Source organism: Podarcis tiliguerta (assembly GCF_965153285.1).
Source record: "Podarcis tiliguerta genome assembly, chromosome: 9".
In the NCBI taxonomy this organism is placed as follows: Eukaryota; Metazoa; Chordata; class Lepidosauria; order Squamata; family Lacertidae; genus Podarcis; species Podarcis tiliguerta.
The window spans coordinates 24,103,649-24,130,913 of record NC_139542.1 but is presented as its reverse complement, the minus strand read 5'-3'; the positions used below and the strand labels follow the sequence as shown (position 1 = coordinate 24,130,913).

Below are 27,265 nucleotides of genomic sequence, written 5' to 3'. Positions count from 1 at the left end.
AGAAAAGTTTTGTCTTTACAGAAAAACAGACTTTTTTATTGCAGTAGTTTGGTTAATTATTAGCAGTAGACAAAGAAATTTAGTAGAATTAGAACACACAGTTCATCCTCCAGAGATAGTGAAACAGCTCTCTTAATTAAGTCAGAGAATTTTTTTAAGTAGTTGAAGTAGTTTTGAGACCCGTTTTTTAAAAACTTCGGTGGATTTCACATTTTGACACAGTGACATTAATTGCCCATTGAGGAAAAAAACAGATTTCACTAGTTATCATTAGCATATAGTGCTAATATCAATTTCAAAAGTACTAATACTTAATGAGTGTTATTTTTCCTTAATCCACACAACTTAAACTTCCAAATGATGTCACCGATGCTCCACATAAAGGGTCACACTTTAAATGAATTGTTGACTCTCTCTCTCTCTATGAAAAGTTACTTATATTCACAAACTGACCATAAGTGAACGAAAATGCCACTTCTGGTCACAGAACCTCTTTCCATTTATAGAATGGAACCTTTTGATCGAATACAATGAATATATACACCGCTGGCAAAAAGCATATCCATAAAACAAAGGTATTATTAAAATGCTTCTAAGATGAACAGAATACTTTTTTGTTGCCAGTCAGATTTCATTTAGCAAAACCTACACAAATACAGAGCTTGAGACTGAGACTTGGATACCTAAACGATAGTCTCAACCTTCATATACCGAACCAATAACTGCACGTTGCAGGAGGCCTGCAGATAGCACCTCCTCAAGAGATCTGTTCCATATGATGTAGGCATTGAGCCTTTAGTGTGGTGACACCTACCCTTTGGAAATCCCTCCTGTTAAGTATCAGAAAGGTGTCATCTCTGTTGCCTTTACAATGCCTACCAAACACCTTCCTTTTTCAACAAGCCTTTTAAATGGAGATTCTTATCTCAATCTGTATCTGTACTGGATCCAAATTTGTTTTTATTGTGGACGTTTCATGTAGGGGATTTACAAATAAAATAAACTTCAGCTAATACCTTAATATATTTGCAGCGTATTAGTCTCTACATGAGTAGTACATGTAAGAGTCATAACACAAAGGCTTTATAGCGTGCCAGGGTTAAGTTCACAAACACATGCACAGTTCAGCTGTGCTTACTTCCAAGAGACTTGCTCCTGAGTGAACTTGCAAATAATCAAGCTGATTAGGTGTGGGGATGGGAAAGGAATTTACCAGTTAAAACACAGAGTGGACAACTATAATATAAATGTGGTAATAAGGAAGAATTAAGAAGTTGGTAATATTTTTTCTACTATTGGTATATCAATCTAAGCTATGACAGCACATCTGTTATATCTGCATACCGAAGTTGCTCACAACGACCTCAGATGAAACTAGGGGAGGGAGAATACAAAAAAGAAACCCTGTGACCCCCCTTTTCTCAGATTTAGGCTGAATTACTATTCATACCTTTGAAACCTTGACACCAAGTTACAGAATTAAGTATGTCACCTGAGGTGCTTTAAGGCAAAGAGGTGACTTAAAAATACTACCCTCTAAATCTGTTTGGATGTCTTAGCTGTTGCAGAATGCCATGGTCTGTCCAATACTAAGAACAGGTTGCCAGTAACACATTACACCAGTGATGTACACTGGTCCCCTTCCATATTTCATATCAATATAAGGTACAGACTTATAAATCCCTAACTGATTTGAAGCCATTTATTACCATGCTCTCCACCCCTCTGCACCATTACAATCTCCAAAATCAAAACAGCACCTTCTTAAGACATAGTAGGACTTGTATAGCAGCATTCTTTGTACCTGTCTTATCAATACCTCTCCCTCAGAAACTTGAAAAGTCAGACTATTACTATTTACCAAAGCACTGGCTACAAACTCTTAAAAACTTTAGGTGGTGGTGTCTGGAGCTCCCATTACAAGGCTCACATTCAGCCAAGCCTACTGATTTCTGAATATATTTCGACTATATTTCTGTAAATTTACCATACATCCATCATCCTTGTAAAAGGCTCCAACTTGAAAAGTATGATTCTGCCTCTTGCAATTGTAATTTGACAAGTGAGTACGTTGTCTTGCACATATCTTTCTAGATATACAAATGGAATCTGTGCTCACCTTGAAATGAGAATGCAAAAGTAAAGATGCTTTCTCAAGCAGCTTGCATACAGTGCGAGTGTATATATTATAAAACACAATGTATCCTGATATATAAATAAACACAGTAACAAGAGCCAAATCCTACAGAAGTGCTAGCCAGAATTAATATTAAATTATTACTTGCACTGGGATAGATGAGCACATAAAACCGAGAAAAATGAACTCTTTAGAAATCATTAATTTCAAATTGTAGGGCAATTTCAAAATGTAGACACTTTAATTCATCTTCTAGTTTTATACCTTCTTGAAGCAAAGGATCAGATGGTTGTGTAAGGGAAGAGGAAGTGGTGGGCTTTGTTGTCTTTTCCACAACAGGTGTTCTTATTGAAGAAGTAACAGCTGAAGATGCTCCCTGGGCAGGTTTTATATGCTGAATATTCTGGTTTACAAGATGTGGTGACCCTGAAATACAAACCAAAAAGTGGGAAATGCACTTTTGTATTTTGAAATGTAAATGGCAACAGTTACATTGATTAACAATTTTCACAGTTGAAACCATGTGAGTCTGCTGCAGCAATGAAAGTTTTGTAGCTAACAGATTTACTGAGGCATAGGACTTTATCAGATGCAGTGGTACCTCTGGTTACGGACTTAATTTGTTCCAGAGGTCCGTGGTTAACCTGAAACTGTTCCTAACCTGAGGTACCAGTTTAGCTAATGGGGCCTCCCGCCGCTGCCTGATTTCTGTTCTCATCCTGAGATAAAGTTCTTAACCCGAGGTACTACTTCTGGGTTAGCGGAGTATGTAACTCGAGGTGTTTATAACCCGAAGTACCACTGTACATGATTATTCTCAGTTTGCAAGAATACAGATTCACATGGACATATACAGATTGCAAAAAATACTGTCAACCGCAGAGACATGTGGTAGTCTTCCTTTTAACCTCACCCCCCCTTTTTTTTAAGATTGGTGATGATTGATCATCAGTATGCACAACCACTGCTGCTACTACTTATACCAGGGCATGTCATTTTAGGGAGTGAAACTTAATGCTTGCAAATTTACTCAGTGGGGGAGGGTGGTCCTTTAAAACATTTTGGGTGTATTATTTTTGTGTTTGGGCAAATTTCACTTGGTAAGTCTATGTTTGATGAAGAAGCACAATTCCTTGGCTTTTGGAAAACCAAGAAAATTTAATTTTACCTTTGAAAATGTCTTGTAATTCTTAATAATAATAATATATAACAATAATGATAATATATAACTGCAAGTGATATGGAATGTATGATTCTATTATTCTACTTGGCAATCATTTTTAGTGATTTCTATGCAACTTTACACACATTTTACTTACCAAGCAAACCTTATATTAATTTAACCAAAATATCTTTTGAAATCCCAAGGCATGTTACAACATTTTAGCACCCCTCATTTTTGGAATTTGAAAGCTGAAAAATTTAACATGCCCTACAGTTACACACACATATGTATATGAGAGGGAGCAAGAGAAAAGCAACACAGAACTGAGAACAAGCATTTAAGAAAACAAAGAACTAGTCTCTAGTCCCCGTGCACTTTGGCGAAGCACATATAAAAGCATGCCCTGTTCCGACCCCATTTTGTCATCTTCCGGGTCTGAAACGAACCACGCTTTACAGGTTTTTGTGTAATTTGGATGCTCCTAAAAATGGTTGCTGCTTATATATTAAAATTAACACTGCCTGAATTTCTTACATGCTCAGATATGAACCAATCAAGTCACTGTAATACATGCATCAGCCTTGTCTATTCCAGGCAATATGATTTATTAGTATCACATTTTTTTTAAAAAAAATACAAATTAATTGCATGGAAGCAGTCAAATTCAAAAATATGACTGTAGGTATGTGCTAAACAGTATTCTCACGCTGCACAAACCAGAACATGCTCCTACAGTACATAATAAGCACATCTGGTTGTGTAGCTCAGGCTGAACTTATGGGGGAAAGGATCTTTATTTAAGCAAAGGAAAAAAGTGATGGAAAAAGTGCTTGGGGTAATGGAGCTTGGTGAGGTAAGGTGGTGGGTAGGATTCAGCTCTCTTCATCAACACACCCCTTTTGTTGTAAAAAGTAGAGCCCTCCCAACCTTTTTTAAAACATGAATGGTGCAGATAAACGAATAGATGAATGTACTGTGTCACATCCAGTTTGGTTCTTTGTGCAATACCTGTGCCTTTCGGGTTGCTTGCTTGTGGCAAGGATCCTGCAAAGCTTCCGCTATGGTTTTTCTGAGCCAGCTGGAGCTCTGGGGCAGACCATGTTGCAGAACTTTGACTCAAAGGAACCCTCTGCTGCCCTGCAGGTGGTGCTCTATTTTGACTGGAAGAATAAGCATTTGCCTCTATTGGATGTCCAAAAGCTGGTATGTTGTGAGAAGCAGTCACTTGCCCATATGGACTGCTGACGGACATAGGATATGAAACGTTAGGATAAGCAGCACTAGAGGCAACAGGTGTGGCATAGGGACCAGAAGGAGCAACAAATCCCTGAGATGGAACTGAAGAGCAGGCAGAGTGCAAGGCTGAATTACTATAGGGGCTACCAAACGAGGAATATGACTGTGAAATGCTGGTATGTAACTGGGACGCTGACGAAACCATTCCTGGGACAGGTCCAGATGATTCTACAATATGAGGTTCTCTATTGTACAAGTACTGTGATCCCTGCATGCTCAACATCTTGGGAGTCATAGAAGATGCATTAACATTTTGTGCCTGTGCTGAATAGTGGGCAGAATAATAATCAGCACCATAGTGGTTATCCAGCTGCGAAGGGATAATGTTATTGGGCACTTGTGAGTAGTGTCCTGATGGAGCACTATAGTTCTGAGGATGTGATCCATATCCAGGGGAGAATGGCATCTGATTTTGCATTGGACCTGGGGGGAAAGGGAGAAAAATCAGTATATTAAAGTTGTAGGGATCATCTCTTTAAAGGATGTCAAACCACTTAAGAAACTATGGTAGTTATGCGGTACATAAAGTGTTTAAAAAATAAATTTTAAAAAGCATCATATACACCTCTTAAAAATCATTAGTGGCTTTTTATTATTTATTTTAACTACAGCATACATATTTAAAAAATCGAGTGGTTTACATAAAAGCATAATAATATTCAGTTTTCCTAAAAACCTGGGGAAAATGACATTTTAAAATGTAACATTTTGTAATACATTCACTCATCTGGAATACGTCCAAGCAGTAACAATGAAGGCAGCATGTTACAAACACACACTTTTGCAACAACCTGGGAAATTACACAAGTAGTAAACCTTAAAGCAGTTTAGATTGAAACTTCATGTGTCACATGGGTGTATCAAAAACAGTATTATATTTAACTGATGTTATACTGTAGAATGGCATCAATGCAGTGAAGTGTTTTCCCAGAAAGACAGCAGATAGTGCAATTCAGCTATTCTGGGTTCCAAAGGCAGCTTATAATTCTGGGCCATCTTGCAATGAGATCCAGAGATGTATACTTATAATTCACGTAGCCAGAGTGACAAAAGAACCTATATCAGGGTACAAATATTTAACTTAAAACAAACAAATAAAAAGCTGGACTAGGGGTATTTGGTGAGCTTGGCTCTGTCCTGGGTGTGGGAAATATAGAATTTCCAACTATGATTATGTGTATGCTTTATAAAACAACATTAACTAGCTATGACTTGTATCCATGTCCATTAGAGCTAATGAAGATCAGCTAGACCCGCTGCTAATTTACATGATGTTATCTGAGCTTATGCATAATTTACTCAGAAACAAGTATGCCAACTTTAATAGGACTTACTCAGTGACAGACAGTGACCTCTTTGTAAATATTTATATCAGGCTGTAAGTTTGTTAACCTCCTTTCAGAAACCATGCTCCTGATAGTCTCAATACTAATTATAAGTGATGCTTAGGAGAGAAGCTACCTTAAACAGAGTCAGACCATTGGTCCCTTCAGCTCAGTAAGGGCAGCAGCTCTTACAGGGTTTCCAAAATAGCTCTTTTCCAGCCCTGCCTGGATAGGCCAGACACTGAATCTGGGACCTTGTGCATGCAAAGCATGTACTCTATCACTGAGCTATGGCCTTCTCTCCAATCATACTACTAGCAGTACTAGTAACATAAGCTTAGTTCACACATGGAATTTCTCAGACTTACTGAGTCCCATTGTATTTAACAGGGCTCATCTCCCAGTTAAGTGTATACTGGATTGAAGTCATAATTCATCTTTATCCGACTAAAAGAACCTAGAAATTGGGATTTCACCTAACTTATTTCAGTGTCAGTCCCAGCAATTACATACTGAATAACTAGAGAAATGAGGATCATTAGTACAGGTTAAGAGAAAGTACTTTAAAGGTCACCTTACACCAATGGTGGCTAAAAACACTGGCTAAAATGATTATGACACTACCGATCTGCTGCTTATCACAGAGGTTGTGAAATTGCTCCATCTTAGCACACATCACCTGATTAGCACTGAGAGCAAGCTCCATTGAAGGTGAGATGTCAGTATCAACATCAAGCAGCTGAGAAACCACCCTAAAAGGAGCTCCTCTCACCATCCATTAGGTGCTGGGCACTGAGAGGGAGACCAACCAACTTCAAAAGGGGCCCCATCTAAGTGCCCATCAGCTGCTCAGCCCTAAAAGCAGCCCCAATAAATTGCTGCAATAGAGTCCCTTTACCTTTACAGAGTTCCCAATGGGAACTCTCTTGTGCAGCCAATACAAGTCACATCTTTACTTGCCCCACACCTTATGTAACATATGTCATCCAGTGTTGGGCACACAACCATATTTTAGGGGTAACCGCCTTGCAGGCCTTATTAGGCTCATGGGCTGGAGCTTCCCCACCGGGGACTTAGTCCAACATCAGAAAGAACAAAAATGGCCTTTGTACTGATCGCCTTTGAGGTACCTTCCAACTCCATGAATTATATTTTCTAGAACAAAACCCAAGATGTGTGGAACATATAAATTTTGTCTAATTCCCTGCCCACAGCTGTTATTCAAGAAGCACAAGTCCTGTAGCACTGTAAAGACCATCAATTTTTTTGTAATTTGAGTTTTTATAGGCTAGACTAGATTCTATTCTCAAGGTATGATCATTGAATCGCTGTCCATGAGGTTTGGAAACACTAGAGTAGTTTGTTTTCCACTCAGAAGTCATGATGAAATCAGATTCATTTGGGGCTTTCGGAATCGTCTAAGTTTTATTTTTAAAACTCCTATTAAAAGGAGAGGATACAATCTGCCAATTATAACATTTCCAAGCTTTAAACTATTGCTGATTTCAGACATAGGCTCACTACCAACAGCCTACTGGGAGCACTATCCTATACACACTTATATAAGAGTAAGTCCCACTGAACTTCTGAGGAACCATGTATAGATAGGCTCAGAGTTTAACAGAAACTGAACATTCACTTAACAAGGGCTCTTCTGCTTACTGTACTGCATATGTAACATTTTATTTGCATTTCTAACCACCTAAGCAATTGTACAAGGAGTAGTTACTCTTTAGGATAAAGCAATCATTCTGAAAATTGTAAACTGCTCATCTGACATAGAAGCCTGTCTAAAGGAGAGAAATATACAGCCCTGACCTGCCACTCAAATGAAGCTCAGCCCAGCATGCCCCCAAACTAGTACAGAATCCAATTAGACACCCTCCAAAACTCTCCTTGAAGCATCTCCAGGTTGCTACATCTCCACACCTTGAGGCTTTGTACTAATGGTAAAGTTTAAAAGGCAGCCTCAGCTTCATCCTTATTGACTCCTTCACTCCAGGCAGAGAAAAGGGAAGGGCTACTCATCAGAGCTGGGAGGGGCAGGCACAAGGAGATGCATTGTGTATACATTTGTAGATTGCTGCCAATATAACTTTTCAGTTATTTAGCTACATCAGCATGGAAATATCATTTATAACTTTGAAAGAGTCCATTCTCTTTTCCTATAGTGAGAAAACCCCCTAAGAGAGCTGTTGGACTAAGCAGGCATACTGTTTTAAGAACAGGAGTTTATCCTGGAGTCTGGAGAAACTAGCTTAAGTATTCTGATCAGTAATAAAGTATTTGAATTCCACCAAATTTTTCATTTTTCATCACAGTTTACTTTTGAGGAATATTATAAGCCCAACACATACTACCATCCTCTTCAATGTTTTGCACCTGTTCATCTGCAATGGCCACACTTGGATATTTGCCCACAGCTTCATAAATCATGGTCTATTAAGCTGTAGATGGGCACCATGGAAATACAGTGGTACCTCAGAACTCAAATGGCTCTGTTGTCAAACGTTTCGGCTCCCGAACGCCGAAAACTCAGAAGTGCTCTGGTTTTCAAATGTTCCTCAGAACACGAACATCCGATGTGGCTTCCACTGTGCAAAAACCTAGCTGTCGGCCAATCAGAAGTCGAACGGTCTTTCAGAACAGATTACATTTGAGTTCCGAGGCACCACTGCATATGGCTTTCTCACATCTCCCACTCAATTCTAGCCTAATGCACCAGCTTTGGCACAGAAATTTTGGCTTGTATTAAAGCTAGCACTTCCTATTATGTCCAAATCAGACAACTCTGGCTTAATGTCAGTTAGCAACCTAGGACAGTCAACTTGAATCAGATCCTCTGTTGTAGACCAAGGAGAATGAAACTGGAAGCATCTGCTTCCACTTTTAATGAATGAGAGTTCCCAATTATGTCTGAACTTGAGGGACTCTGGTTATTTTTAACTGTGGTTAGTCCACACCCCAGGATCATAAGCTACAATTTGATCCTGTCTTCTAACTTGAGATCCCAAAATCTGGACATAAGAGGAAACTCTAGTTAAAAAGTGGAAGCAGATGTTTCCAATCTCCTCCCCTGGCAAATGGTGGGTGCACATGAGGTTGAGGTTTGCAGAAACCTCATGTAATGCTACACTAGTGTTTAGTTTTACATCCAAAAGGGCCCACAATCTGCTTGTGCAATATTGCTCTCAATAAGTTGTCTGATAGAATATGAATTCTGAAGCACAACCAAACTGCACACCTGGGCCAACGCTTACCATTTTGCTGCACTGTAGTAAGTTTATTGTCACAATGCAGCAAAACAGGGAGCATTGCCTTTTCGCTAAAGCAAACAAGTCACTTCCTCTCCCATTACTAACACCCCCCTCCAAGATACACATTCATTCCGCATTTGGCTCAGCCCTATTTGCAACAGCTGCAATATGATTCTGCACCAAGCAAACCTGATTCCCTTCATTACAACCAGTTATAGCTAGTGCACATGCATGCTTAGCTCATCTACAGAGACCAAGAAGAGCTGAAAAGTTGTAATGGAAGAGGGCAGGTATATAACTTGTACTGTCCCTACCCCCCCTCCCCCGCCCTCCAGAGTGGCGTGGAAGACTATCATAGAACAATTGTGCTGGGCGGGTATACACATAAGCTATAGGAACTTCAACCATCTGCTACAGCATGAAACTATAAAGAACTCACAACTTGCTCACTACTCTTCAACAATAATAGTAGTTAAGTTTAGTGACAGGTATGTGTTTATTGGTCACATGTAACCCACAATTTACCCAAAGAACATGTATACTGGTCAGTCAGTTGATTACGCTGAGACCTCTGAGATGTATGTTGGGCAAGTCACCTTATTTCTGCCTTAATGGAGGAACAGTGAATTCAGCCTAGGTTTATGACATCTAAAAACCTCAGCTCTAGCTACTGCATAATACTATTCTCAAAAGTTTATTTTTAAGAGGTACAGCATTCCCACACCTCTGGCAAAGGCCCCACAGAATAGAACTGCTAGCAACAGTAACGTGATGCCCTATGATTTGCCACCAAGCAAGAATCATGTCCACCAAGAAGCCAACAAGCCTTTCTAAAACCATACTTTTGAGACCATGTATCTAAAAGCTATCATACATTTAACAATGTCTTGTCTTCCAAGGGTAGCCAAAATAATTAAAAAATGAAAACCACATGAGAAGTCTTTGCCATTACCTGCTTGCAACAATGGGTGCTATAAAATTCTGGAATCCTCAAGATCCTGACAAAAATCCTTGAACTGAAATAAACCATATGAAATACATGGTTTGGCTTACTCTTTTAAACGTTAGCTAAAGACTTTCTTTTGTTCATGAAGATTTATTCAACCACCATATCTGGTGAGTAAACTGCTTTAGATAAGTTTGTTTATTCAAACAAACTTACATTACTGTCAGCAGCACTTGTTATTTTAACTGTATTTATAAACTTGTATTTTTGCCATAAATACTTTCTTTAAAGCTTTGAGAAAACTCCACAAATCTTTGGCAACGTTGACAAATTTACACTGAAATCCAAACCTTGGCCAGGCAGCATTAAGGCTTAATAGAGGAGTGGGTCAACCACATCATCCACAGCCATGCTGCTCACCGTGGCTGGGTGTTCAGTGAGCAGAATAGGAAATTCCCCTCATGCGGACTAGATTCACACCATCTCCCCAGCCCAAAATGGGGCTGGGGGCTCAATTGCTATATAAATCTGTAGCTATCTTACTAAGCCCTCTAAATGGTTTTTGTTATCACTGTTGTAGCAAATAACTTTATTCTACAAATACCAAGGTATATGCAATTTTGATAATGCATACTTGTTCAAAAGAGATACAATCTAACTTGAGAATCTTTCACAAAACAAAAGCCTCCCAACCAAAAGGAGCAAAGCAGACTATCTGTGGTATGTTCTGTGTAACGTAACTGCTCTGCTGAATCAGAGCAAAGACTCTACTAGTTCAGCAACCTGTTTCCATCAAAAGCCATCCAGCTGCTTCTACAATGCATGCAAACTGTAGAAAGCAACAGCCATCCCTCACTGTTTCCTTCACCACCTAATGTTCAGAGGTATACTATGTATTCTCCACGGATCTGTTTAACTCTGGTTGACTCTGAGACAGTGACTGTGTTGTATGACGTAAGAATGTTTGACGATTAGCTCAAAACAAACTTTATTGGGAAATAGCTTTTAAAAAGCTGTTGAAAAACCACAGTATGACAACTATAGCACTCTATTCAAGATCCCAGAGTAAGAAATAGTTACCTTCAAGCTAAAAACCAGCAGATTGCTCAAAAACAAAACCTCCAAATTAGGGAAATGTACAAAAAAAACGTAAAGCCAATCATACATTGGGGCAAAATCTCTAATACTGATCTACACAATAAAGAAAATGAATGTGTAGATGCAATATGGAACACGGACTGTACTGCGTCAAGAAGGCCACCAAAAACCTGGAAAAGGTGCAAGAAAGTCTCGCAAAAATTACTGAGGGACTGGAGCACTTTTTTAAAAAAAACAAAGTTCCTGAAGCAAAGTTCTTAACTCGAGGTACTATTTCTGGGTTAGCGGAGTCTGTAACCTGAAGTGTCTGTAACCTGAAGTGTCTGTAACCCGAGGTACCACTGTACATCTTTATCCCAAGCATAATTAACTTCAAAAGGTGTGTCAGTGATCACCAGCTTAGATGACTTTAAAGGGAGATTAGAAAATGTCAAAGGGTAGCACCACCAATGGCTATTAGCAAAAACAATTAAATGGAACCTCTCCGTATTGTACAGTATTGTGAATTTGGGCAGTCTTCCCTTCTACAGTCCCAAAGGCCCTTCTGAGGTTTTGTTACAATCAAGCAGATCCCATGAAATAAACGTGTACGTATGAATGCATGCCTTGAGCCAGCAAAGCCTTCCAGTACCGTTTTCTGCCCTGCCTTCGTGCTCTTGCCTGTTCCCTTTTCAAAAGCAACCGCCCTGCCACTGCTGAATACAGGATGCAGAACCCAACTTTGGGGTGGCTAGGGACGGGGGGGGGGGGGAGAATCCCAAAAGCAGGGCGCAAGTCCCACCACCAAATAAACCCCCATGGAAGTTAAGATACCCTGAAAGCCTTTAACATTTCCACGCTCGAGGTCAGCCTCCCTCCCTCTTTCTGCCCCACAACCCGCCCCTCACCTCCCGCTTGCTCCAACTCAGGACCTCCCCAGGGGGCTCCTTGCACCACCCCTTCCCGCCAGCCTGGCATGCCTCCCCTTCCCATCAGGAGCTGCCTTTGCCCCTCCCAGCTGCCCCCCCCCCACGTCCCACCTCCGCCCCCTGCACTGTGGGCCGACCCCACCCCTCATGCCTCCCCCCCACCAGGCCCCGCGCTCCCTTCAGCCTCTCTCCGCCGCCCTGGGCCCGGCCGGCCCCGCTGCTCCCTTACCGTTCTGACACAGCCCCACACCGCCCGAGGCTCTGAGGCTGGCGGGCCCCACGCTGGGCCCTCCCGGGAAGGAGGCGCCGGCGGAGCCGAGGGGCGGCGGGGGGAACCCTGTCGGGGGCACCGACATGGCGCGGCTCCTCCCCTTCCTCGGCTAGTCCGGAAGGCGGCGGCGTGGCCCGGAGGAGAAGCAAGGCCTCCAACGGAACCGACTCTGAGAGGAACGCGCCGAGGACTCGCGACGTCGTTCCTCGGAAACCGACGCGCGACGTCTCCGCCGGCGCCGCTCCTTCGCAGCAGCAGCAGCCGCCCCAGCCCACAGCGACCCCTAGAGGCGGCGGCCAGCGCGAACGCTTCCTCCGCCAACGGGGAAGATTCGCGCTGGAACTTCTTGGCGGTTCTCGCCGCCGTCAGCGCCCGGCACTCCGCGCATGCCTGATGGAAAACCCCGCTGTTAGAAAAGGGGGAGGGAGGTCTGCACCTGTATGCGTGCAGGTAACGGAATGAAGCGGGATTAGGGGCGGTGCTTTGCTGGGGGAATGGAGCGCGCCGCTTCAGGGGGCAGGTGGGTGGGCGGACCGTATTTTGGAATATATTGCACTGCTGTTCCTCTTGTGGATGTGTGCAAATGGAAAGCTAGCAGTCGAAAATCTTCACTAAAGCTCCTCCACAACTGCTGAGTTGACTTTCCGGGCTCGCAGACGGATTTTAGATAGATATAGAGACAGGAGGCGCATTCAAAACCGCACTTCCCCACCTGCGCTGCGGAGTGGTGCAATCCAGCCGCAGAAAGCAGCCTTACCGGGAAGAGAGAACTAAGACGTCGGGTGCCCCCTTCCTTGCCCTGCAGACGGAGCTCTGACATCAGTAGGGCCAAGGAGGGGGCAGACTGGAGGCTTGTCAGGGACAGAAGGTGAAGGCACAGATCCGGAGGATCCATGACCTTTCCAGTCCCTCAAACAAAATCCTCAAATCAGGGACAAAACCGCACGACTCTGGAAGCTGGCGTGCTGAACTTCCCCCTCCCATTCTTCCTCTTTTATAAGAAAGCGGTAGCTGAATGTATTTCTGTGGTTTGCTTTTTTTTTTGGCATTTATTTTGAAAGCCTCATAAATTATCTTCCATATGTAGCATTCACCCTGTGATTAAAACCATCTAGGAAACCCAGATGTGCTGGCAGAAGGAACACCAGACTCCCAAGTAAATTCCATATGAACCTAGATCCATTTTTTCCTTCATTGATAATGAATGTGGCCACATTAGCAGGATCTGGCTATTCAGCCTATATACAATTAAAGGCATTGTTCAGCCAGCAACATATGAACACACTTATCAAGCCATACATTGTCTGTATCCTGTTTCAAGCAATGCTAAATCCATGATGATTTTATGTAAGCACTTGACTAAAATGTTTCTAATCAATACCAGTAAACTTTTCCCCAGCTGCACAATATTTCCTTTCCTTTAAAAAAAAAAACCCCAGAGAGAATAATACTCAGGCAATTATTTGATCCACATAATTCTTCAGTGCTGTTGTTCCCTTTTTGCTGTACAATGAGAAATGAAATGGGTGCAGCTGTATCCTACCTTTTCTATCTTAGTTCTCTTTTTAAAAAATCAGGGTTAGTATTGTTTTTCCATAAATTTTAGGCAACTTCTCCAAACAAACCTAATTCTTGACATGAGGTTTAGTGAAAGTTTTTGTTGCCAGCTGCTGGCTTATATGCACAAATGCAAAACCACGAATGGAGCATAGCAACAAATGAGACCAGTAACAACTTTCAGACTTTGTATAAATCTTGGCCTCGACCTGTGGAACATTGGAAATATATAAGGCAGGGAAGGGGGACTGCAGAAGAAGAAGAAGAGTTTGGATTTGATACCCCGCTTTATCACTACCTGAAGGAGTCTCAAAGCAGCTAACATTCTCCTTTCCCTTCCTCCCCCACAACAAATACTCTGTGAGGTGAGTGGGGCTGAGAGACTTCAAAGAAGTGTGACTAGCCCAAGGTCACCCAGCAGCTGCAGGTGGAGGAGCGGGGAAGCGAACCCGGTTCACCAGATTACGAGTCTACCACTCTTAACCACTACCCCACACTGGCTTACTACACCACCACTGCAGGCCCTTCAGGCTTGTCTACCTGGCCCTCAGAACTCTCCCCAAGCCACACTGCTGCTTCACATCCTGAGTGCCTAGCTGGCATGTGTCTTTGGAACTCTGGCAATGCCTCCTTGAGAGGATGAAGGCTAGAGGAAAGTGTGTGCATGTATAAACTAGCTTATTGGACAAAGGTAAAATTGACTTTTGTTGCTCTGTGCACTTTTGCCTCTGCACCTACTTTTGCCACCTGTCATGGATGTGTGGCCTGAGAAAGGAACGCAGAACTCAGACTGAAAAAGTTTCCCAGCCAGATTTAAGGTTTTCAGTACAAATAAGGTCATGGCCAGCCAGTGGCGGAGCAAGTGGACCGGGCACCCAGGAGTGGGGCCAGCCACCCACAGGGGCACTGCAGGGCCTTCAAGGAGTCTGCCTGTCTCCTGCCACTCAGCCGCCCTACAGCTATGGGGGAGGCAACAGGTGGACTGTTTGGATAGCGTGGAGCCTGCGGGTGCTCAAGCCACTGCGTCACTCCCAGGAGAGACGTGTGGCTCGGGCGCACTGCAGGCCCCACAGTGAGTGCTGCCTGGCATTTTGTCACCCCCCCCCTCAGTGGGGACACCTGGGACGGACTGCACCTACCGCACCCCCCTTGCTATGCTCCTGTGGCCGCAGACATCACTGTGGGAGAGATCAACACAATCATCTGAACAGAAGCACAAAGGAAAACTTGGCTGAGTGGCCATACCAGCGGCCCACAGGAATGTGCACATTTTTCAGTTTTGTCTTATGCAACTTAAGGGCTTGGGATACATTTACTTCTAGAGCAGCCACCCAATTAAAGGAAGCTTGGTTGATTAACTGTTCACCATTGTTGACACAGCATATTAAACCAATGCTGTCTCAGTATCTTCTTCAGAGGTTCTGGACATTGATCCAGTGACTTGGTGTTTAAAAAGTGAGAACAATTTAAAAAAAAATGTTTCCCCACTCAAAAAACAAAGGCAACAAAAACCATTAGCAGATACTAAAAGCCAGTTTAAATAATAATAAAAGTATTGGACATAATTTGAAAATCTTCAGGGGACACACTGTAGCTTCTCTAGGGATACGTGGATGGTCTAGCAAACTGCTTTGAGGGTGTGTGTGTGTTTTACATTCTAGCAGTATGTAAACATTATCAAAGAAATAAATATTTTCATACTTTTTTAGTTTGTAAGACGTTTTCTTTCCTTTCCAGGTTGAAAAGCAGTTTTCAATGGATATTTCCAAGGAAGTGTGAATTTGTCCACTAGGGGTTGCTGTTGCACACCAATAGCATATGTGCTGAGGAGCCCACAATACAGTACAACAAAACAGGAGAAAGAAATGTACAAACCTATACACTGAAGCAACAACATTCATAATAAAACTTTAAAACTTTAATTAAAATATAATACAATTCAGGGAATGAACAATAATCAGCAGCCAGGGTGAAGAGGCATGGTTTTAGCCAATGGTGAAGGTTTTAAAAATACATTGCTCCAAAATAAAAACATTATTTCTTCACCTCTTATCTTGAAACAGGAATGGGGTATGGCCAGGACCACTGTATAGAAAATCATGTGTGGAGCTGTGGTTTAATTTACGCACACAAACACAGGGAAAGTATTTGAATTAAAGGAACGTCTTGAAGTATATTGAAATTCTATTATTCCTTTTGCATCCACTGTCCAGGGACAACAGGTTAGTCATAGCTCAGTATTCTTTCAGACAAGGAGGGGAGATTCAACTACCCTGCTGCTGCTCCTTCTTGTCCATGAGTGGCCCCAGGTTAGACTCACTCTTGATGCCATTTCTCAGTAACATGGAATGCAACCTCCTGGTGACCTTAGGTCCTCTGGCCAATACAGAAGCCAGCGAGGGCCTCCCCTTCTGCTCTCCAGTCCTAGCGTAACTATGTCAGGGAGGCTGATGTTTCAAAAGGAAGTAGGTGGCTGATGGCAAATGTTTGCCTACTGCCATTTTGTTTTGCGGAAGCAGGCAGAACTGCACTTTCCTTTTTATATATAAATATATATTTTTATTGATTTTTACATAAAATTTCCACAAATCATATAACATATTTTCTTATCTTATACAATGTTTTGGACTTCCATCAACCACATCTGAAGATTTTTCAGTCTTTATCACTTAATCTGCATTTCGTTAATTTTACTATTAATTTTAATAGTCCTTCACTAATAATTCTTTTCAGACTTTCCTCGGCAATATTTCACATAGGCCTCCTTACAAAACATCTTGCAATCCTACTGGCGTAATCTGTTGATTACAATTGCTTTTCAAATAATTCACACATTTACTCCGGTCCTCTGAGAATCTCTCATCTCGCAGGTTTCGAATCCTTCCTGTCATCTTATCTAATTCTGCATAGTCCATTAATTTCATCTGCCATTCTTCTTTCGTCGGTAGTTCTTCTTGTTTCCAATTCTGTGCCAATAGTGCACTTGCTCAGACCTGCACTTTCCACAGAAATGAACAGGAGGAGACTCTGTGCCCTCAAGTCTGCAGATGCTGCATCAGTGCACAGTGGAACCTTGGTTCTCGAACGCCTTGGTACTTGAACATTTCGGCTTCTGAACATTGAAAACCCGGAAGCAAGTGATAAGGTTTTCGAATGTTTTTCAGAAGCCGAATGTCCAATGCAGCTGCACCTGTGCCAATTGGAAGCTGTGCCTTGGTTTTCGAACATTTTGGAAGTCGAACAGACTTCCAGAATGGATTACGTTCAAGAACCAAGGTACCACTCTATGTGTCTTTGGCCTTTCAAGCAGACCAATGCTGTGTAGTTTGCCTCCCCCCCCCCCCCCCGCCGGCTTTTCTATGCTGCTAAAAAGTACTGGTAAATACAGATCACTTGCTTGTCTCCTAAACAAGCTCTAGCCGACTGCTAGGTTGTCATGAAATCAGCACAGATGCTCTTGGCCAGGAGATTGACATTGGAAGGCTTTGAAAGGAAATGTATTTAAGGAGGGATTAGAAGGAGGAAATGAAGGAAGCTTGGTATGTGAGGAGCTCTGATGAAACATTTCAGCTAGGTCCATAAATGACTGGACAGCAGTCAGAACAGTTTCATCAAAGGGCTTAATGGACACTTGATCCACAAGTGTCAAACTTGGAAAGTCCCTTGGCTGGTTGTGTTGCCACTAACATGCAGATTCACAAGGGCACTAATCTAAGTCAGTAAGTCTCGAAAGGAACACCTGTGGATCCTTACTGTTCCTGGGAGTGTAAAGATAGGTGGCATTCTCCTGCAAAGCGGCAAGTGATTTTATTCTCAAAGAACTGCAAGATTAAATATGGTCTCTGAAAGGATAAGGTTTGCTATCAATTTATCCATTTCTTGCTCCTGGCAATAAACCGCAACTACAGAAAACCATTCCACATTTGCTTGGAAAGCTGCATAACAAGACAACCAACTTTATTTTAAGGCAGCTACTGGGACCATGAGGACATGGGTGGAGCTGTGGGTTAAACCACAGAGCCTAGGACTTGCCGATCAGAAGGTTGGCGGTTTGAATCCCCACAACGGGGTGAGCTCCCGTTGCTCAGTCCCTGCTCCTGCCAACCTAGCAGTTCGATAGCATGTCAAAGTGCAAGTAGATAAATAGGTACCGCTCCAGCGGGAAGGTAAACGGCATTTCCGTGTGCTGCTCTGGTTCGCCAGAAGCGGCTTAGTCATGCTGGCCACATGAGCTGTATGCTGGCTCCCTCGGCCAATAAAGCGAGATGAGCGGCGCAGAGTCGGTCACAACTGGACCTAATGGTCAGGGGTCCCTTTACCTTTTTACTGGGACCATATAAACCTGGTTAACTATTTTAAATAGTAACTCTGCAGAAGGTGAAATCCTACGAAACTGATTGACGCATGTCCTCCAAACGATCAGTAGAAGCTGGTGTGTATAAGTGGGGGGAGGGGAAAGTGACAAAGTTGAATTCAAGTAGTAAAAATTAAAAGACTTCACAGAGCTGGACCCATAAATGTAGACAGTGTGGAAAATGACAATGGGGAAACTGTAACAAAGGATGGATCTCCGCAAATATTCTGGCATGTACTTAGGCTTCATTGCAGTTGTGAACGGGATCTGAGAGAAGTTAATGGTTTTGGCGACAGAGTTCTTGGATGTCTCCCGATGACTTGTTTATTGAGCATTTATGCTGATTGATTTGCATGGTGGTTACGTTACTTCCCGACACTTTCCTTGCCCCAAAAAGTCCAGGTTTTTCTAATTTGGTCCATTGCCACAGGAATGCTTTAATTGCATGAACCTAAACTGTCAGTATGCAACCAAATCCCTCCTGCAAAATAGCGACAGTCTGGATGGGGCCCTAAATATTGGCGAGAGAAAGTGCTCTAGTCAAAAGCAGTGCGTGACTAGAGAATAAAAAATACTTTTAGTTGAGGATATGGAAAGAAGCCATAGATTTTCATAATGGATAGGGAGACAGAATAGATCACGCCTGGGGGCCAAATGTGACCCTCTAGATTTCTGGCCAGTGGAACACACACTCTCCCTATACTCTCACTGGCCCTCTAGACACTCCAAATGTTTTTGCCGAGCTGAAATAAGACTTGATTCAAGTTTAGCAGGAGCTGCTGACTAACCCATGTAATGAGCTATCAGAAATGCAGCTTGGAACATCTTTCTTGCAATGGTATATCCCCACGCTCTGCCTACCCAATGCAAAGTGGCCGTTGGGCTCTCATGGCCAAGAAATTGTATAGAAGACTTCTGGTTCAGGCTGGGATTTTGTCTGAGGAACACGGTCTTCCTCAATTTGAGGGGTTTCTGTGTGTCCCTCCAGTGCTGACTCCATAGCCCAGTATTGAAACATAGATTAAAGAAGGGGAGCAAATTAGAAGAAATAAAGGGGGAGACCTGAAAGCTTTCCTGCCTAATCAACAGTCCAAACTGGTGTGTTGATGAGTATAAAGTGTAGTCAAGGACAGAAGAGCTGATGAGGAAATATGTGCTGCTCATTCTTAAGCAAAGCGTTGGGGAGGAGTTTCCGCCTTTCCAGACAGCGACATGTTGTTGATGCAATAATAGTGTATCAGTGGTGAATTTATACTGGATTGTCCATATGCCATTCAGCTTTCTTAGTTGTTCTGCATGCCTCGTGTTACAGCATTATTGCCATCTGGTGGGGTAATCTTGTGCTATGAAGCACAACCAAGGTGGGAACAAAAATTGTGTTTGTGGTATATAAAGTTACAGGATTTCAGCAGGATATTGTGGGGCACGCACTGTTTGGAAACGAAGCAGTATGTCCATCCCAATAACATAATGGAAGCTGAATTAAAAGGATGCTTGGAGGTTCCCCTAGTAACTGTTCACACCTCCTTTTAGGTGCACATCTCACAGAGCCATGGGTAAGAGCAATTCGGCACATTGTGCATTCAAGAAAAGAAACAATCTGTTCAGCCGCTTCAAAGAGAGCAAGTATCCCTACCCCCCACCTGAAAACCACAAAAGCAAAGAAGAACCCAGCCATGGGTGGTGCTGTGGGTAAAACCTCAGTGCCTACGACTTGCCGATTGTATGATCGGCAGCTCGAATCCCCACGGTGGGGTGAGCTCCCGTTTTTCGGTCCCAGCTCCTGCCCACCTAGCAGTTCGAAAGCACTCTTAAGTGCAAGTAGATAAATAGGCACCGCTTTATAGCGGGAAGGTAAACGGCGTTTCCGTGTGCTGCGCTGGTGCTGGCTCGCCAGAGCAGCTTCGTCACGCTGGCCACGTGACCTGGAAGTGTCTTCGGACAGCGCTGGCTCCCGGCCTCTTAAGCGAGATGAGCGCGCAACCCTAGAGTCGGACACAACTGGCCCATACGGGCAGGGGTACCTTTACCTTTACCTAAGAATCCAGCCAATAGTTTGTATACAGTAACACCTATAATGACAATTGTATTTATAGGTCTATAGGTCTCACAACCTTAGACGCGGCACGATTGGTTGGAGAACTTAACAGCACACGCTTAACTTCCTCTCCACCGGTGTTGCACAGAAGTTACCCTGCTCTCATTTGGAGCTCTCTGTATTTTATTTATCTAGGTTTCTAATTCTTCTGTGCTAGAGACCTAATGCATTTTATTCATTCTTCCCGCGGCTCAGTGCGGTCACTTTTTGTTCTCCTTTTACATTCTGTGTATACTTAACAGCTACCAACTGCTCTGTTGGAATGAGGATGAGAGTTTGTCAGGAGTCTCTCCTCTATTACCGCAAACAGCTCTCTGGTCTTCTGCCAGCGTCTTTAAGGCTACCCCACTGTGCTCAAACCACTTGTGTTTCAGATCCTTTAGGTCTCTCCTTGGCTATCCAATTCCATGCACTTGCTTCCTAGCAAGGCCTCCTAACAACATGATAGCACAAAGCTGAGCCCTGGGACTTTAAACAGTTAAAAACAGGTCCTCTTATCTTAGCATGAAAACATTTAAGGAGTGAGGATATTGGCAGTAGCTTCTGGTCTGGTAATTTCATTTACAGATATCATGGAACGAGTATCAGTTTTACAGCATGGCTTATAACTGAGGATTTTCCAATGAGCGGATATTATTCCAGAGAGAATGAAACACCATCAACATAAAACAGTGATGCCTCATAGTTTCTTTTGTCGAAAATCTCCATATAAACTAGTGAGCAGGGTTTATGTTTGCAAAGCATATTTGGGATGCATTCCAGAAGCCACTTACTTAAGAGGAGTCCAAATGACATCAGTGGGACTCCTTCAGATTAAGTGGCTTGTGGCTTTCATTGCCTTCCTTGCCTGCACATGATATACACACTTTGTCAAAGTTGTGTTGGTGGTTTCTGTCTTACCTTATTTTCCTGACTGGTTGAGCACTCCTGCATATCAACAATGGTGGCAACTCTAGCTTCTCCATCCTGCTGGACAGCTCCTCTGTTACAGCAATGTTTAAAAAAGTACAGTAATCACCAGAATTCTCACTTGTGTGCCCATAGTTCTGTAGATATAAGGGAAGACTGGTGTAACCCTATTTGCATTTTTGAGCTGTGTTCCAATGTCGGGGCTTATATACTCCTGGCGTCATGCTATGATTAGGTACTGAGTTAGTCAGAATCCTATTTTCCAATGAAGGCGGCAGGGAAATAACAACAGGAGGTTCCTCATGGCTCCAGAGGAAGAGTTCAACTTACCTCTTCTGCTACTCAAGTATATACTCCTCATCTTTGATATATGCCTCCTCCTCCTTGCCATCATTACCACCTATGTCAGGTGAATCAGAGGCCTCTTCAAAAACCAAATCCTAGTAGTCAATGCACACTGTCCATTTTTAGCCAACACACACAATATGCAGTCATGTAAGTGGGTGGGTAGCAGGCAGGTAAGGGAGAAAGGTGTTCCTATCAGGCTCATATTCAATTTTGAGCCATAGAGGAACTTGCAGGGCAATAACACTCACTTCATTTTGCTGGCAGACTTTACAAAAATTTCCAAATCTTGTATTTCATACCAAAAAACTTGGCTGACATCATTATATAAAATGCATATAGCAAGACTGTTCTGCCATCAACTAGGTCTGATCAACTAGGGTAGGTGCTAGAATTAGCTTGCTAATCAACTAGGGTGGCAGGACTACTTTTTGCTTCTTGTAGATTGTTAAAATGTTGGTAGCTTCGAGAACACTATCCAACCGTCTCGTCCTCTGTCGTCCCCTTCTCCTTGTGCCCTCCATCTTTCCCAAGATCAGGGTCTTTTCCAGGGAGTCTTCTCTTCTCATGAGGTGGCCACAGTATTGGACCCTCAGCTTCAGGATCTGTCCTTCCAGTGAGCACTCAGGGCTGATTTCCTTAAGAATAGATAGGTTTGATCTTCTTGCAGTCCATGGGACTCTCAAGAGTCTCCTCCAGCACCATAATTCAAAAGCATCAATTCTTCGGCGATCAGCCTTCTTTATGGTCCAGCTCTCACTTCCTTACATCTACTAGGAAAACCATAGCTTTAGCTATACGGACCTTTGTTGGCAAGGTGATGTCTCTCCTTTTTAAGATGCTGTCTAAGTTTGTCATTTTCTCCCAAGAAGCAGGGGTCTTTTAATTTCGTGACTGCTGTCATCATCTGCAGTGATCATGGAGCCCAAGAAAGTAAAATCTCTCACTGCCTCCATTTATTCCCCTTCTATTTTCCAGGAGGTGATGGGACCAGTGGCCATGATCTTCGTTTTTTTGATGTTGAGATTCAGACTATATTTTGCGTTCTCCTCTTTCACCCTCATTAAAAGGTTATTTAATTCCTCCTCACTTTCTACCATCAAGGTTGTGTCATCTACTTGAGTTTACATTGCTTCAAAATCTTTTTCATTATACAAGACTGTACTGCTATTCATTTTTGAGCTGCCAAAGCATAGTGGTCAAGCCTGAGCTAGGAACCAGGAAGTTCCTTGCTCAGATTTTACTTCATCCACAAACTCTCTATGCAGAAGCTATTCTCTTAGTCTCAGCCCCACAACTACTGTATGAAGCCAGCCTTACCATGAGCCATGAGCACAGATCAGCAGGGGTGGCAGTTTGGATGCTTCCCACCCACTGTCTGCTGGGCCACCTACAACAGTGGCAACTGACTAGCCAGTCACCTGACCATTGCAGCAACCAACTGCTTCTCCCCACTCCTGCTGATGCTACCGCCCAATTGATTGACTGTCAGCAAAGCAGTGGAGGCACAGACACTCTCAGGAAGGTGTGATCATCCCCATTGTTGCTGAGATCATCTTGGAAAGCACCTGTGCCACAGTTTCTTTGCTGCAATGGCAGCAAATGCTATTTAAGCAGTATTTTAAGCAGGCACAGGGTGTCCTTGTGCAAAATGCCTCACCCTGAGGAAGGACCCCAGAACATTGCGTTGGGCTTGCCAAAGGTTGTAAGACAGAGGAGAAGAGGGCACTGGGCTGTTCTGCCCAGCTCAGGCAATGTGATGCCTGGTGCAGACCTTGGTGGAGATAATCATGCTGGCCTTCCATGCTCCAATCCTTTGTAAGAATTATTGAAGTCAGAGTTGGACAATCTGTTTCTGGACTCCAGCACCCATTAACCCCAGTCAGCACGGTCAGTTCGGGATGCCAGGAGTTCATACCCCAAAACATCTGGAGGCCTACATGATGCCCACCCCTGATATAAGAGAAGCATTTGAACACTTGAAATATGTTATATTACTCAGAAGTACTGCCATTTAATGCACATTTGCTTTTAGCCCACAAAGTTTTTGTGCTTCCCTCCCCCCAAATGAAGACATTTGCAAAACCATTTTAAAAACAACAAAATGATTCTCTACACTGATCGTCCTAAGAACATCCAAATCTAAATTTATGGATTGACTCACTAAAAGCTACAATGCAATGACTTTAAGAAGAAAGTTTGTTCCTTGCCCAAAGACATTAGTGGTGCATTATGGACGACATGGAAAATGTAGCTTTTAATGGAAACTGCAGCTAAACCATGTACTATTAGCACTGCAAATGCCATACTTTGATAAAGGATCTGTCACTCCCTGAATGAACTGTCTGCGATGTCGTGTTGAAGGAATCAGTTGTTTTTGTACAATCCCCTCCCGAACTGAAAAGAAAATCAACAGATTGCCTTGGATGAAAAGCATAAGAATTGTCAGCATGAATGTTGTTATGATTCTTTTGTGACTAGAAGTTATATAAGAATATTTAGTACACATTTTCAAGTAGCTGGCAAATGGCAGAGCAAGCCTCTTTTGAGAAAGAATTATGATGCAGATCTCTAGATGTTTAATTACCGTTACCACATTCATATAAGGAGACAGATGTTTCCCATCAGAGATGAGAAGAGGTGTCTAGGAAGGAAAACGTATTTTCTTGTAAAGCATGTAATGAATGGCAAAACATTCACATGAATGAACATGTTAGACCCAAGTGTTTCTTCAGTATCCAAATCAGGGTAGGATGCTTCCATACCTCCCTCCCTCCCTTTCTGAATTCCCTCCTGGATTTAACAACTCAGATCACCTTGGCCTGTTGTATAGCAGCACCAATGTACTGTATTACTTCAAACTTAAATTTCCAGATTTTGTAAAGCAGGTGTGATTTGATGGTTGCTTCTTAAACTCCTTACCCGTCCTCAAAATCCCATGTGAAAATTTCACAAGAATATGTGAATAATAACTTGTCTTCCTGAAATTTCACTGCAAGTTTTTAAAATATAAAGTATTATGATGAAAATTAACCAAAATGCACATAAAAGACTCCCCCACCATGTTAGTTTCACTGGCTGCAGCTTATTCCATTTCCCAGACATTTCCTATCTATTAATTTCTGCATTGCATTTGAGCTTTCACATGGTGAAAATCATGGGAGTAAAGTGACAAAATTTGGGGTGGCATATAGTTTTCTGGCTGCTTTCTTGGGGGAATAACGGGGGAAGAGAAGTATGCATGTATTGAAAGAGTGAAGGAGGAGTGATGTTGTCCAATGATGTTCATTGTTGTGTCACACTGCTGTGAATGAAATTTAGCATGACATGCTGGTACAGTGGTACCTCAGTTTAAGTACTTAATTCATTCCGGAGGTCCATACTTAACCTGAAACTGTTCTTAACCTGAAGCACCACTTTAGCTAATGGGGTCTCCTGCTGCCGCCGCGCCGCTGGAGCACGATTTCTGTTCTCATCCTGAAGCAAAGTTTTTAATCTGAAGCACTATTTCTGGGTTAGCGGAGTCTGTAACCTGAAGTGTATGTAACCTGAAGCATATATAACCTGAGGTACCACTATATATCAAACAAAAAGCTAGTTCCATAATACTACAGGCACAACAGTGTGAAAGGAACATTCAAAAACAGGACAGAAGCACTAACATTACAATCAGGAAAACTAATGTGCTATTCCCCATGTCAGAATGCACCCCATTGAAGGAATGGATTTCTGTGTAGCAAGTTTAAAACGGTCTTCTTTTCAATTCAGTTTACACGCAGGTCCTGCTATCAGAACGCTTATTATACACAAATTCAGTTATCTAAACATAAAGAGTTATGCCTACACATACAGCTGATTCACATATCCAAACAGGCTGAGTTTCCCCACTTGCTTACTTGTTTGTGCTTTTCTGGACAACAACAGCCATTTGGGGGCAAAAATCATGGAGAACGGGAGCGGGGAGAGAGATTGCACAAATCAGGGATCTGGAGAGATCAGACAAATCAGTTTTTCCTTTGTCTCTGTTTGGCTGGTTGCAGCAATTTAGGAAGAAACCCTGGAGGAAGAGTGGAGAGAGATCATGGATTAGAAATGTTCCCATAGGAAATAATGGAAACTGTGGGCTCTTTATGCAAACACTCACCCAATGAACAATTTCCTAGGAATGCATTGTGTTTGGAAAGTGAGACCTAAATGCATTTTTAATAAAATGCACCCAACTTTTGGTCTAACATCTTGTTCACAGCAGTGCTGACCCACATTAATGCTGTTGTAGAAAAAGAAAAAGAAAAACTTCAGGGAAGGCTGGTGATCTGCTGCTGCTGCCAGGCTTCAGATTACTGCTGCCCCTCTTGTGCTCTCCCAAGCCAACATTCCCAGCATGTCTGTACTGCTGTCTGAGCGACATCTACACAGGCTTGGTCATGTCCACGGAATGGAAGATGGCAGGATCCCCAAGGATGTGCTCAATGGGGAGCTGGCTCAGGCACCAGGCCCATTGGCAAACCAACTCTGTGTTATGAAGATGTCTGCAATCGTGACATGAAGGCCAGCAACATCATGTGGGAATCCCTTGCAGACTACTGCAGTGCCTGGAGACAGGCAGTCAGGTTGGGCATCCATAGCAGTGACCAGAGGAAGAATGACCACTGGGAGGAGCACACAGAGAAGAAACACCATGGTGCATCTGCAGCAGTACAACCAGATGCCTTCATCTGCCTCAGCTGCAACAAAACATGTCTCCCCCATGTTGGTCTCTACAGCCACAACAGGCACCGCAGTCTTCCAACAGTTTGACGTTACCCCCAAAGGCTCAATCCTCCATTGTCTCCCAAGACAGACAGATTCCAACAACCAACAACACACACAATAAACAAAACAATACTCCCACTCACCAACTAGCAGAATGAATAAAAGGATATTTAAAAACAACAACAACAACAACACTGGATATAAACTCACATATGTAAAATAATTCAAAGTTAATTCTCTCCCCGCACTTTTTATTGAACCAACATTTGCAAGTTCACAGAAGCCCCAATATATGGCAATCTATGACGCTGCCCTGTAAATGTCATTGCTTTATATCATCTGTTGTGGTAAATATCTTACTAGTGTTTGCAAAAGTGGATTTGTGCAGTGGGGTGTTTATGTGAGCTGAGTCACAGCATCCATTAGTAGCTGTGAATTTACTGTTATTATACTTCGTAAAATAGATGCAAGCAACTTTGCCATTGCCATCAAAGGTGAATGATGCCCGCAGTGCAGTGAGGGGTGAACCATAGAAATAAACACAGGAGATTTGTATTGGGTTGAAATGGAACACAACTTTTTTATCGCTTACAGATGAAAGTAGGTTTTGACTAAGGCATTGGGTATGGATCCAGTATCAAGCAACCCACACGCTGGTTGATAAATAAGCTGGGGTCAACCCAGAGCTAGAGAGTCACCCCTGACATACACCAGATGCTATGATCTTGCTTGGGCTGCCATTGGAAGAGGTGCTATGGCCCATTGGCTCCCATGTGGATTCCCAGTCAGAGATTCCCCTCCCAGACCCCATAGCAGCTAAGGATCCAACTCAATGCCTTATGTTCCC

At 42.8% G+C, this 27,265-nt stretch overlaps 1 protein-coding gene across 2 annotated transcripts in view; it reads right to left on the bottom strand.

The window, feature by feature from the left end:
• SEC24B (SEC24 homolog B, COPII coat complex component) overlaps positions 1–12,863 on the bottom strand; it is a 35,268-nt gene extending 22,405 nt beyond the window's left edge. For both annotated transcript variants that reach the window (XM_083456755.1, XM_083456756.1), the window contains exons 1-3: positions 12,362–12,863; positions 4,311–5,021; positions 2,402–2,563 (exon numbers count right to left, since the gene is read on the bottom strand). In XM_083456755.1, the coding sequence (XP_083312881.1) occupies positions 2,402–2,563; positions 4,311–5,021; positions 12,362–12,488 (1,000 nt within the window). In that variant the 5' untranslated portion in view covers positions 12,489–12,863. The remainder of the gene's footprint in view (positions 1–2,401; positions 2,564–4,310; positions 5,022–12,361) is intronic.
• Between the last annotated feature and the right edge of the window lie 14,402 nt (positions 12,864–27,265).